The 14,387-nt window shown below is 35.4% G+C and overlaps 1 protein-coding gene across 1 annotated transcript; it reads right to left on the bottom strand.

Annotated features, from left to right (window-relative positions):
* Window positions 1-2,774: 2,774 nt before the first annotated feature.
* LOC135204485 (uncharacterized) lies at window positions 2,775-7,916 on the bottom strand. Its single transcript, XM_064234662.1, has 6 exons — window positions 6,699-7,916; window positions 5,930-6,100; window positions 5,272-5,433; window positions 5,013-5,084; window positions 4,622-4,766; window positions 2,775-4,189 (listed from the first exon to the last, which is right to left on the bottom strand). The coding sequence occupies exons 1-5, from the start codon at window positions 6,946-6,948 to the stop codon at window positions 4,633-4,635; spliced, it is 789 nt and encodes a 262-aa protein (XP_064090732.1). The 5' UTR covers window positions 6,949-7,916; the 3' UTR covers window positions 2,775-4,189; window positions 4,622-4,632.
* Between the last annotated feature and the right edge of the window lie 6,471 nt (window positions 7,917-14,387).

Genomic DNA, 14,387 nt, shown 5'->3' with positions numbered 1-14,387 from the left:
TATAGTTATTATCTCTCTCTCTTTCTCTCTCTCTCTCTCTCTCTCTCTCTCTCTCTCTCTGGTTCGATATTTTCTCTCCCTCTTTCTCTTGCTCGATATATATATATATTTATATTTTCTTTTGTCTTTTCATTAATAATATTTTTTGGGGGGAAAATTTGTGTAAAAATTCATGATATTAAATTGTATATGCTCCCGTGTTTTTTCAAAATGTACTGTTTTCTGGGAGAATCACTTGTTTACTGCGTGTATCCTTCAAGGTGTGGCTTCCCTCAGGCGGCTCCTCCTTTCTGTAGAGTGAAAAATCGCCCTTATTGCTTGCTAATCTTGTAGTGTCAGTTTGTATATTATGTTTTCTTTTGACTATGTTGTTCTCTGTAAAATCAGTTTGCCTCAGTAAAGGGTCCGAACAGGACCGAAAGTACTTGGCTATCTCGCTTTTTCATTTTTTCCTTCGTGGCAAAACACCTTTATTTATACATAGCATCACATTTTATATACTTCGTGATCAAGTTATTCATACATACATACATATATATATATATATATATATATATATATATATATATAATATATATATATATATATAAGAAAAGTTTGACCGATCTTAAAAAGGACAATACTATTCACATTACAAAAACTGATAAGTCAAATAGTATAGTAATTTTAAATAAAGCTGACTACATATCACGTATGCAAGCCATACTGGATGATGATGTGACTTATAAAAAACTAACAAAAAATCCCCTTGATCAAGTTATAAAAAACTTTAATAGCACAGTGAAAAAAAATCCTTAAAGATAAAACAGAACTACTAGGCAAACTGTCAGTCAAATTTCCTTCGCTACCTTACCTCTATGGATTAGTCAAAACGCACAAAGAAAATAACCCTACGCGGCCTATTATCAGTACTGCTGGCTCAGTTTCATATAAACTTTCGAAATATATCACTAAGATCTTGTCCCCGTTACTTGGAACCATCTCCGATTCTCATATATATAATTCTCTAGATTTAGTTGATAAATTAAACAAAATTACTCTTTGCCCTACTGATAGATTTGTTAGTTTTTATGTATGTTCTCTTTTTAATAAAGTCCCTATAGACTCTATTCTAGAATATCTTAGTAATGAACTAACTCAGCATGAATTACCTCTACCTGTAAGTCACATTCAATGGTGAATTTTATATTCAATGGTGAATTTTATCAACAAATATTTGGCATGGCAATGGGCAACCCTTTATCAGCACTCCTCTCAAACTTGTACATGGAATTCTTTGAAAAACGCTTTTTACATAATGTCATTTATATTCCTGTAAAGTGGTATAGATATGTTGATGATATTTTAGCTGTTCTGCCTGCTGGTATTGATGTAAATGATTTTCTCTCTAAATTAAATAACCAGGTACCGTCAATTAAGTTTACTCTAGAATTGGAAAAAGACATTGCCTCTCTTTCTTAGATGTTTTGATACATAGCGAACCATTTCAATGTAAATTCAGTATTTATAGGAAACCAACCAACGACTTAATTTATGTTCATTTCTATTCAGGCCACCATCTTAACATCAAAATATCAATTTTTTCTTCTATGTTTTTACGAGCATTAGGCATTGTCAGTCCCCAATATTTGGATCAAGAAATTGAATACATAAGAAAAATAGGGTAAGATTTATGTTATCCTTCACATATATTAGATATTTGTTATAATAAAGCCCACAAAAAGTTTTATAGTGTAAGTAACACGGAGAGAGAAAATTCTTAGAACATTCTCGGTTTGCCTTATTTTAACGGATTTGAAACCATTTAATCATTGTTAAAAGCCTTTAAGGTCAACCTTGTTTTTTCCTATAATAACACACTAAAAGGAATGTTAATAAAAAATGGCCCTAGGGAAAGCAACAACATAATACTTAAAATTCCATTTATGGACTGCCCCTCATTTTATCTCGGACAGTCGAGCAAGTGCTTAGAAGTAAGATTAAAACAGCATAAATATTCCGTCAAAACTGGGCAAACATCTAATGCAATATTCATTCATTTAATGAAAACAACCACCGGATAAATTTGATTGGTAGTTCAGTAATTGCAAGATCAAAAGATATCTTATCCCAAAATCTTTTAGAATCTGTCATAATACAACTTACTTCGCGATGTAATTTTAATATTAGTCGTGGCCTGTTTCATTTAGACCCATGTATTTGTAACATGATTAAGAATGACCTCAAAGATATAATTACAGACTTAAATAGAAATTAGTTGCCTTAGAGATATTTTCTTTGTATATGTATGTTTAATATGTTTTGTGAATAAGTTTTTGTTTACCAAAGATCTTAATGTGGTCAGCTGTCGCCCTATATAATCCTTTAATTGTCTTGTCCCTTTGTCTGAGCAGTTGGACTTAATCTTTTTGTTCTTAAATTGTACCCATGTTTATGCTTGTTTGGAAAGGTTACTCTTTCTCCAGGTCTGCCGGATTATAGGTACTAATCTCCTTATAATCCCTATCTGTCAGTTATACGACCTTTCCTGTACTCTCAATTTCTCATGTAAGTCAGTTTGTCTGCTGAGTAAAGGACGTTGAGTCGAAAGATCTTGCAGAAAGTACGTTGTTTACCTTTTTTCGTGGCTTTTACCTTTAATATATATATATATATATATATATATATATATATATATATATATATATATATATATATATATATATCTGTGTGTGTGTAAACTGTAATTAGGATTGAAGAAAATAATTGTAGATATTGATTTTATTTACGTTTCAGACAATACGAGTTACATGATGAGATCTATGACTGTATTATGGTTTCTGCTGACTGTTCGAGTGATAATGAAATGGTTCTTTGTAGCCATTAATATTCATGTTTTTACAAAATATTGGTGGTGGTAATCGCTCTTATCACAGAAGTTTATTGGTTGCTCTGTGGGGGGGGGGGGGTGTAAGAGAAGTGCTAACATTTAGCCTGCTATGTCTTACGGGGACAGCCATCCTCGGTCCACAACAGGCTTCAAAGTTCCCTTAAACGTCTTATCAATTACATGACCAGTCTAAACTAAACACAAAAGTCAAACCTTGATGTAGGTGACTAGAATTCCCCACCAATAGTCTACATTATTATCCTAACTCTTAGGCCTATATGCCAGTATGAACGCAGGTTCATATAAACCAACAACTTGATTCCTCTAATTGCTACAAAAAAAACATATTCCTTTTGATATTATCCACAGAACATCAACCAGAAACCATAAAATGTCTTTATACCAACCAAAGATTAAGTCAGGTCCTTCATATTGACCAGATAGCTTGAAAAACTAAGCAACTAAGCATAGCTCAAAGCTTATACAACCTGAATGAAGTCACAGACATAAACATATGCCTAGAAATATACCAAACAATAACTTTGGCTCTGTGATTTGTATAAGCCTTTGTGGAGCTGAACATTTGAAATACCAAATTAATCATTTTCACAAAGGAAACATTGAAGTTTTCTTAGTGAAAACCAGTCATGAGTTTCAAATAAGGGTCGAAACAGCAGTGCAGTTGTTGGAAATATTAGAATTCAACCTGTGCCTGTGGAAATGTAACATTATATTTGATTTTGAATTAAAACACTGCAATTGCTTTTATGTGGCAAATTCTGTGGAAATATGGTACACCTGATTCTAGGCGAGTTGTTTAGGAAGGCAAAAAGGTAAACAAGCTTTACTGATAGCTTGTAGTAATGATGCACATGAGAGCTATAACTGTGAAAACTTGAAATCACAGTAACTTGGTATCAGAGATTACATTTTTTCTTGGGATGAAGCTACCCTGGTATTACCACCAGGTAAAATCACTCAGTAGTGTATTCACTGTAAAAGTGTAGCAGTGTATTCAGTTTTGAATTAAAACAACAGGGTATAACACACACAAAATGCAGTTACTTCAAAGAAAGTATTATTGATCTTTGAGCAAGACAGCACCACAGATTACTACTTAATGATATATACAGCATTACAGCTGTTTTGACAAAAGAGCATCGCAGATGGTTCCTGGATGATATTCAGCATCACAGCTGGTTCTTGAGAAACCAATATCTCAGACAACCCTAGATGGAAAACAGTCCCACATTTGGCTCTAGGTAAAAGGTTCTAGGTAAAAGATGGTTCTAGATGGAAACAGCATCACCACAGTTGGTTCTGAAAAAAGAAAAAGAAGGGTAGAATAAGTGGCCCTTTGGGAAAAATAACAATGAATAAAGATCCTATAATATACATACATTCGTAGATCTAGAGGCGAGATGCTCTCAGCACAAATGTGACATATCAAGAGGCTCAACGAATAATGGCATTGCGGATACTTGGCTTAAGACATGCTATTAACTGGGATAATTCCTCAGTCATCTACAGGGTCAAAAAAGATCACCGCAAAAGGACTCTGCTGGAATCCGTTTTTATTGAAGCCACATCAACAAGGAATTTGAATCTTCATCCTGGATTGTCCCTTGATCCTCTTTCCTTGTCTCTGTTGCTCAAAGAACATGATGCCCAGATTAACAAACTGTAACTCTGGCGCCCCCTATCTGTTTTTGTATAGTATAAAGATAGAAAGAGAGAAGGTGGGAGACTTACCCTTGTAGTGATTAGAAGTTTCTCTCACACACACCATAATTTGTTAAGGTACAGATTTGATTCATGAAAATCCAGGTGCCTACATTATACAACGAGTAGCAATTTGAGGTTCCTGGGATGTAGTCTATCTGAATTGACATATTTCCTGAATGAGAAAACCAAACAAGAAATAGTTAGAAGTTTGATTCGTGGCATTTGTCCATCAGTGTTTTTATGACAGAAAACCATAACTACAGGTTTCCTACATACAATGTACCATATGAGTAAGTCTTACAAGTTTTCTATTTACAATACGAGAGTAAAGACAATGCAAATTTCCTACGTACTGTATGAGTACACATAGCAAATTACTGTTTTGATATTGTGCCATGTCTTAAATTTTTTTACCTACCATTGGGGCTGAGCCACATTGCCTGTGCTGTAGGTCCCTCCTGGTAAAGCCCAATCCAATATTGTGCTCCAACTGTTGGAGAGAAGTAATTTTAGTGTCATTCTAATCTTTGCAAATGCATGAACGTAACTCAAAAGACGAGTTTTCACAAGTTTGCAATGGCGTCCTGTTTTTGACTGCGTGAAACGTTCTTTTCGTTTAGAGTAAATAGAGAAAGAGGTGGTCTGGCGGGTGCTGCAGAACCGCTTGAGTGACTTACCTCCCTGGTAGAGGCGGACTGTCATGTCTGCCTTCTTCAGGGCGTCGACGGAAGTAGCCAGCTGTGCTCCTTCAGATCTGCAGGCGTTGTTGGCTTGAGAGAAACTGTAAAGTGCTTCATGAACCTTGTAGTATTTGTACTGCCCCTTTTTGTAATCAGATTCTGAAAGTGAATGTAGGTAGTAGTTCACGTTTAACTGGGCATTGCAGTGTTCTCCCCTTATTTGCGGGGGTTAGGTACCAGATCCCCCCCCCCTCCCAATTAGCTAGAACCCTGCTATTTTGTTAGGTAAAACACAAGAAAAACCCACTAAAAATGTTTCTATATAGTTTTTTTAATAGTTTTATCACAAAAAGTGGATTTGATGATGAAATTGATAAAAAATCCCCAGGAATTTGTCATATTTTTCATGGAAAAATACTGTGAATAGGCTATTATTAAGCAAGTGATGGGGTATATGTTCCAGAGAGAAATCTGCGAACATGTGAGTCTGCGTATCTGGAGTCGCGAATACGGAGGGGGTTGAGGGTACACTGTATATATAACAGGTCCGCGATTATGAGGGGTACACTGTATATATATATATATATATATATGTCACACGTAAAAAAACTGGTTGAATTCAGAAGTCCGGTATTGACAGTTTTCCTCGACTTACTGAACCAGTGGAAGGTCGTGGCAGCAAAGACGCCAGGGTCTATGTTTATCAGTTCCAGATGACTAAAGTAGGTTTCAGAAATGAGACAACTTGAGGTCATGCCACTGGTCATTCTAATCCATGAGGCGGCTAGGCACTGAACCATTGCCAGGCAGAGGTTGCGACACTGACCTGAAAAATATAGGAAGAGGTTTGGACACAGACTGAATAGGAAGGGACAGGATAAAAAAAAGCTGTGGATTTGCGCACTAGAAACAAATTCTGTGTGATATGAGTCAGATAAGAAACACGGGTCATTGTAGGTCTACATTTTTCAAAGCATAAACTGAGACTGAAAGAACAAGAATCTGAAAGTGTTGAAAATGAAAACTTAGTAAGTCTAGAATACTTAGTTTAGGGTAACAAGGAAATCACTGTGACATTAAATTTAAGAAAGTCCAAGTTTAAAGCGTATCATAAACGTTTTAGACTATACAGTCAAAAACTCATTATGCGCAGAGAATGGTTCATAGTTTTAATTAACACTCAGGATATAGAAAGAGAAATCTCACTAAATTCTAAGTGCATCCTGTAGTCCATATACTATCATTTCGTCTGATAAGTACTATGGTCAATGTTCTCCAAATTTGCAACAAAGAAACAGACCACATTACACCAATGAAACTATAAATTTCTCACAATCTCAGCACAAAATCTGGTGGTACACTGAAAAAGGCCACAGATGCATGCATGCAGCAGACTGAAACCAAAAAAAATTGTTAAAACTCACAAGCATAATCAACCGTTTTGTTATGCTTGATGTACTGTGAAGGCATTATCTTCTTGTCGAATATGTTGTTTCTCTCCTGGTAGTAGATGCTTCCGAGATCTCGATTTGACGCGTTGTAATACAATCCATTTGACGTTAGAATCATCGACATTGCCAGCAGGGCGGCCAACAACATCGTCGGCGGCGGCCCCCTCATCTCGCTTGCTGGAGTTTTTGGGACCTGCTTTTTGAGACTAAGGTTGGAAAGCATGAGATACTAAAGGTCATAGATGGTGATATAACAGCCGTGTAGGAACAGGATGTGCTACAAAACAAGAGAGAAACCTATGTGGTTTAAGGGTCCACTGCACTCTTTGGTGCAAGGTAGAGTGAATTTAATGGCACTGGGTTAGTTGGAGCTTGATATATGATGGAATATAAACACATGAGTATATGTGGCTGATGTTTGCCGAGCGGGACAGTGAAGAGACATGGCAGAAACCAGCAATAGTCTGAAAGTGTTTGCAGTTGTAGAAAATTGTGATGAAATGTGAAGGCAACATTTAATTGGGGCCCAGGGAGATGGAGCAGTGAATGTTGACAGTGATTAGACGAACGGGACTGCTTCAGAACGAACAGGTATTTTGGAGCAAATGTAGTGTACGATGGTAGGACGAGAGAGAGAGAGAGAGAGAGAGAGAGAAGGGGGCGTCACAGAATAGGCAAAGTGAGCAAGAAAGGCAGCAGGGATTATGGTGAAGATATGTCCTAGTTATGTGTTGAAATGGGCTGTTTGCTTTGTATATGCAGTAGTAGAGCGGCTGAGTGGGTGACAAATGTCCATCACGTCTTTTTTGTGCTTTGTCGTCTCCAGATCTCCACTCGTCTCTGACCTCCATTGGTACCCTTTGTGTATGTGTGTGTGTGTGTGTGCAGCTGTACCACAGGGCTATAATCATTGAGAAGTCGGTTCATTGCAATAACACGTTTAGTAAGAAACATAACTGGGTCCAATTTAATAAAAAAAAAAAAGTTTATGCGAAGCGAATAAATGAACTTAATCCGTTTTAAGGAAGCTACCAGCTGACCCACATAGGTCATGAAAGAAGTTGGAACCTGAGTATTTATGTGCCTGGGTCTTTGTCTGACAGGCGAAGCACTTTGCATGCCAGCAATTCTCACCCAGCTTCCCAACCCAGTAGGTACCAGGGTGGGTCAGTTGGTGTTGGCGTGAAATTTAATTCAAGAGCTCCAGAATATATTTATGCCATTCCTCAGGTGATTGTGGTACATTGCATTTATATATATGTATGAATATATTATATATATATATATATATATATATATATATATATATATATATATATATATATTACACACGAACGCATGCACTCACACCTCAGTCAGTCGCACGCATAGGCGTGCATGTGACTACGAGCACTTAGCTGAGTTTATATTTTATTCAACACTGATAATGGTTCATCTCCATTTACATACATTCAAGCAAAGATATTTTGATTCTGACCCACAAACAAAAAAGATGAAAGGGCAGGAGTTTGTGTGGGTGTGTGTGTGAGCTAGCTGTCAGGAATAAGTCATGAAACTGGGGAGGTGTAATTGCTCTGTCTATAAAAAGAGGGGTGACTTTCAGCATATTACCATTTGTTAGTTGCCTTAGCAACTTTATACACAGTGGATAGAAAATATTTTCGCTTGCTCGGGGAGTGGCAAGCTAATTTGTTGTTGTTGTAGTTGTTGTTGGTGATGGGTAGGAATAGAGAAGAAGCCTATGGAAAAGGCCATGAAAAAATTATTTTGCGTTGAGTTAAAAGATATGGGAATTCTAGGACAGGATATTTGTGATTTACTTATGGGAATGGATATGGGAGTAGCAAGGGACATTGTTGTTGTTGTGGTGGTGGCAGCGGTGGGTAGGAATGGAAGAGCCAATAAAAAAAGGTCTGAAAAAGGAGTTTCACGTCTAGTTAAAGATACAGGAATTTTAGGGTAAGATATTTATGATTGATTTATGGGAATGAAAATGTAAAAAGATAAATGATGTGCATGTTAAACAGTACAGAACAATGAATTCTAATGAAATATGGCATATTTACTTTAATCTTTGTCTGTGAAACAAGGTGCTTTTAGAAGGTAGATTTTATCACATTTTAAGCGAAGTTAAAAGTAAGGAATGTATTGTTTACGACTTATGTGCAGGGGGTAAAATCTTGCACGCGTCCCGAGTACGCTGGAGGTCGGTTCAAGCATTGCTCTTTTATATAATATAAGACTTGAGGAGTAACTATTGGTCCCATAAAAACTTTTAGGGGGGTAGGGCCAGGTGGGGCGGCCAGGAGATTGTGGTTGTACTTATACATATAAAAAAGAGAGTAATAGTAGTGCAGAAGATAAGAGGCAATTCGAAAAGCTATTAGATATGCTACTAGAATACAACATTCAACAAATAATTCACCTGCCAACAAGAAAGGAAAATACTTTAGACCTAGTATTTGTGAACGAGATGAATTATGTTAAAGAAATAATAGTTTATAATGCGAGTATTTCAGACCATAATGTCATAGAATTAACAGTCCATTCCAAAGCAAGTGAAAACAGAGATAAGCAAAAAATGAAAAAGTGGGAAGGATATGGAAAATACAACTTCTACAGTAAAAATATAAAATGGTCAGAAATAAATGAAGAATTAAACAAAGATTGGGATAACATTTTCGTAAGTGATGACATAAAGGTAAATACGGAGATATTATATAAAATATTAGAGAAAATAGTGGAAAAATATATACCGAATAAGAAAAGTAAACATCAGTCATGCATACCAAGAGACAGAAGGATCTTGTTCCAGAAAATCAGAAAGTGGAAAAAAGGTCTTGCAAAAGAAAAAAATGCATGGAAAGTTATAGAACTAAAAAATAAGATAGAAAATGCAGAACAAAAGATTATACAATCAAAAGAAAATGAAAAACGGGACTTGGAAGAAACAACCCTATTAAATATCAAGCAAAACCCCAAACTATTATACTCATACGCGAAAAAGATGAATAAAAGAAGAATAGAAATAGGCCCTCTAAGAATTGAAGGGAGATTAACGAATGAAAAAAAGGAAATTTGCAACATATTGGCAGAACGATATAAGAGAGAATTCACCCCTAGAATAAATAATGAAGATAATGATATAGAAGTAAGGGACGAAAATAGTGAATATTTAGCTGACATAGATATTAATGAATCTGATATTGTGCAGGCTATTAATGAAATTAAAAATGGAGCTGCAGCAGGGCCTGATGGAGTTCCTACTATTTTGTTAAAGAAAGTAGTTCATTCTATCGCAAAGCCACTTGCAATATTATTAAGACAAAGTGTAGATACAGGCAAGATTTATGATGAGCACAAATTAGCATATATTACCCCTACTTTCAAAAAGTGGATCAAGACTGGAGGCAAGTAATTATAGGCCTGTGAGTCTAACATCACATATTATGAAAGTGTATGAAAGGGTATTGAAGAAAAATATTATGAAACATTTAATAAAAAATAATTTGTTTAATATAGGGCAACATGGTTTTGTACCCGGAAAAAGTACACAAACCCAACTGTTAGTCCACCGTGAGAACATATTCAAAAATATGAAAAGCGGAAATGAAACAGATGTGGTTTATGTAGACTTTGCAAAAGCTTTTGACAAGGTAGACCATAATATATTAGCGAAGAAAATTAGAAAACACAATATCGTGGATAAAGTAGGAAGATGGTTAAAAGAATTTTTACACAACAGAAAACAGATAGTTATTGCAAACGATGAGAAATCGGATGAAGCCAAGGTAATATCCGGTGTGCCACAAGGTACGGTGTTAGCTGCAATACTGTTTGTTATTATGATTGAAGACATAGACAGTAATGTTAAGGATTCGGTAGTGAGTAGTTTCGCTGATGACACAAGAATAAGTAGAGAAATTACTTGTGATGAAGATAGGAACGCTCTACAAAGAGACCTTAACAAAGTATATGATTGGGCAGAGGTAAATAGGATGGTATTTAACTCTGATAAATTTGAATCAATAAATTATGGAGACAGAGAAGGAAAACTATATGCATATAGGGGACCTAATAATGAGACAATCACAAATAAGGAAGCAGTTAAAGACCTTGGGGTGATGATGAATAGGAACATGTTATGCAATGATCAAATAGCAATTCTATTGGCAAAATGTAAAGCAAAAATGGGAATGTTGTTACGGCACTTCAAAACAAGAAAAGCTGAACACATGATTATGCTTTATAAAACATATGTTCGTAGTCCACTTGAATATTGCAATATGATATGGTACCCACACTATCAAAAGGATATTGCACAATTAGAGAGTGTACAAAGGTCCTTTACAGCTAGAATAGAAGAAGTTAAGGACCTTGACTACTGAGAAAGACTACAATCCTTAAAATTATATAGTATAGTCTAGAAAGGAGAAGAGAACGCTACATGATAATTCAGAAAAGTAGCTAAGCAGGAAAGTAAGATAAATTGGCCAAGACAAAAAGAGTATTGAACTATTGGAGAAATTTAAAGTAATTAATCCTAAACTCCCCTACTTTTATGGCCTTCCCAAAAACTCACAAAGACAATCTTTCATTCAGACCATCATTTCATGTGCCGGAGCTTTCAATTACAAAATTTCTAAATGGTTAGCTGGCCTCCTTTCCCCTTTTTTAGGCACTTTTTCTCCCAGTCACATTAAACATTCGGAAGATTTTTGTCACAAATTTAGAGAAGCACAACATAAAACTTTTAAACCTTGACGTAGACTCCCTATTCACAAAAGTACCAGTACAGGACGTTCTTCAGTTTTTGAGGGAAAAATTGTCCCCCTATTCAGATCGTTTCCCATTGGCGCTTGACAAAATAATTAAGTTAGTTGAATTATGTGCATCTAATAACGTATTTTCATTCGGGGAATCATTCTATAAGCAAAAAATCGGGTTAGTATGGGTAGTTCTTTAAGTCCTGTTTTAGCCAATCTGTACATGGAATACTTTAAAACTGCAGTAATAAATGCAATAAAATCCAAAAACATGCTGTGGATGAGATATGTAAATGATATTCTAACATTTTGGGATAATAGGTGGGGCAAATTTAATGAATTCCTTTCAAAATTAAATGCATCAATGCCCAGCATCAAATTTAAAGTTGAATGGGAAACAGACAACAAAATTCCTTTTCTTGATGTTTTAATAATTAGAGACACGACAGAATACAAATTTACCATATACAGAAAACCAACGTTCTCACTTTCATACATTCACTACTTTAGCTATCATGACATTTCTATCAAGATAGGTGTAGCCAGCAACTTGTTCTTAAGAGCCTTACGAATTTGTTCCCCAGATTTCCAGGAAAAAGAATTTGAACTAATTCGTAAGCAACTTTCGTCTTTAAAGTATCCTGACCATATAATTGAGAAAGCAATTCACAAAGCAAACGTAATTTTCTACTGACCCCCTCAAGACAAGACCAGAGACACCCCCAACAATAAAATAAGAATTCCTCACCTGGACAGGATTAAGACGGTGACTCAGACCCTCGGAAAATCTAACCCTTATGCATTTACTTACCCAAACACCTTAGCCAAATCCCTGATTAACGTCCAACAAAAGACATTCCCCAAGGAAACAGGGGTTTATGAAATCCCATGCTAGGACTGTGACCAATCTTACATCGGATTTACAGGAAAATCACTTCCCCAGAGATTAATACAACACAAACGGTCAGTTAGGTATGGACAACAGAACTCAGCTATTTTCAACCATATAAATGAACATAACCATAGAATAAACTGGAATTTGTCACGTATAATTTATAGCAGCAACTGCCGGTACAAGAGTCAAATGATGGAATCGGCCTTAATAAAAGAGAGGCAGGTATAATGAACATCTCAAAAGGAGCATGCATAGATATCAGATACGATCGACAAGGTTTTCATTCAACCAACGCTTAAGAAGATTAAAGGAAGATTATCAGCGGGGGTGACCTAAAATGGCTTACCCGTGGATGGATCTCTTGGTATAAATACCACCTTTTCTGTAAACTTTTCTCATTCATATACCTGAGGAGAGTGACAGCAGTCTCTGAAATATAGTACGTTTCTCTCTATATTTTGGTGTTTTATGGGCTCCTTTTATTAGATATATATATATACATACAAAACTACAATTATTACCCAATACTAAATGATTGTTATCACTTGATCCTGGGCATCTTTTAAATAAAACAAAACATACCAAAGGTCAACAACTAATTTTATACCCTATGTCCCCACATATGACCTATGACAGACCACTCATCTATTTTTCATTCTATTTTTTATTCATTTATTTATTTATTTTTTGTTTCCATAGACACTCAGTATTAACACCTTCAGCTGGTATCAGTTGGTTGTTCTTCTTAAAATGTCTGATTTTTTAAATTTTTTAATTTAAGATTTTTTTAAAATTAATATTCTTAAATAACACGCATTTTGAATTTCGTACTTGTATCATTTTGCAGATTTTTTTTTTTTTTAATTTTATAAGTGATTTCTGACAAGTTCTGTGCAGAACTGTTTTTAAAAACTGGGTTATTTTTATGGATATATATTATATATATTCTGTGTAATTATGCAACACATGCCAATACTAGACATACCTGTCAGACTCTTGTCGCAGAGCTGCTTCGAAACCCAAAAGTCTCTGTACGAGACCCAACGTCCTACTGCCCCACGGGAGGCAGCTCTCTCTCTCTCTCTCGTGGTAACACCACAAGGTTTCAGTGCATGGCTGAACATTCGCATTGACTTTACATGCATTTTTTATTAAGTTTTTATGGAGTGAATATTGGCGGTTTAGGTCTCTCTCTCTCTCTCTTACACATGCACACAGACAATTAAATATTTAGCCTTCAGACTTAATACCTTAATACTGCAGAGAGAGAGAGAGAGAGAGAGAGAGAAAGTAAAAAACACTTATTCACCTATACATTTTATCCATGGCTAAGTGGAACACGTCACTATTCCCTTTAGAAAAAAACACCTATTCATCTATACCTTTTATCCATGGATGAGTGGAATAGGTCACTATTCAATTAAAAAAACACAACTTCTTCATCTATACGTTTTATCCATGGCTGAGTGGAATAACTCACTATTCACTAAAATGGGCTGCATATTCATCAATACCGCTTATCCATGGCAGAGTGGAACACTCCTATTCATCTATACTTTTCATCCATGGCTGAGTGGAATAAGTCACTATTCACTTATGAAAACATTGCATATTCATCAATACAGTTTATCCATGGCTGAGTGGAATAGGTCACTATTCCATTAAAAAAAAGTTATATATTCATCTCTACATTTTATCCATGGCCGAGTGGAATAGGTCAGTCAGTATTCACTTCAAAAAACACTTATTCATCTGTACATTGTATCCATGGCTGAGTGGAATAGGTCACTATTCACTTAAAAAAAAAAATACTTATTCATCTATACATTTTATTTTGATAACAACTAAACTAAAAAAAAAAAAAGTCCTGTATATACATACATTTGTAAACATTTAAACATTTTATGTCTCAACAAAGTCACGCGGACTGGATGGAATGTTTTGTTTTATTTTTTTCTTAACGTTTTTTTTTAAATATAACAACTATATACAACATTCAAG

The sequence above is a fragment of the Macrobrachium nipponense genome, chromosome 47 (genome assembly GCF_015104395.2).
Source record: "Macrobrachium nipponense isolate FS-2020 chromosome 47, ASM1510439v2, whole genome shotgun sequence".
In the NCBI taxonomy this organism is placed as follows: Eukaryota; Metazoa; Arthropoda; class Malacostraca; order Decapoda; family Palaemonidae; genus Macrobrachium; species Macrobrachium nipponense.
The sequence above is the reverse complement of the archived record's forward strand: the minus strand, read 5'-3'. Positions and strand labels throughout refer to the sequence as shown.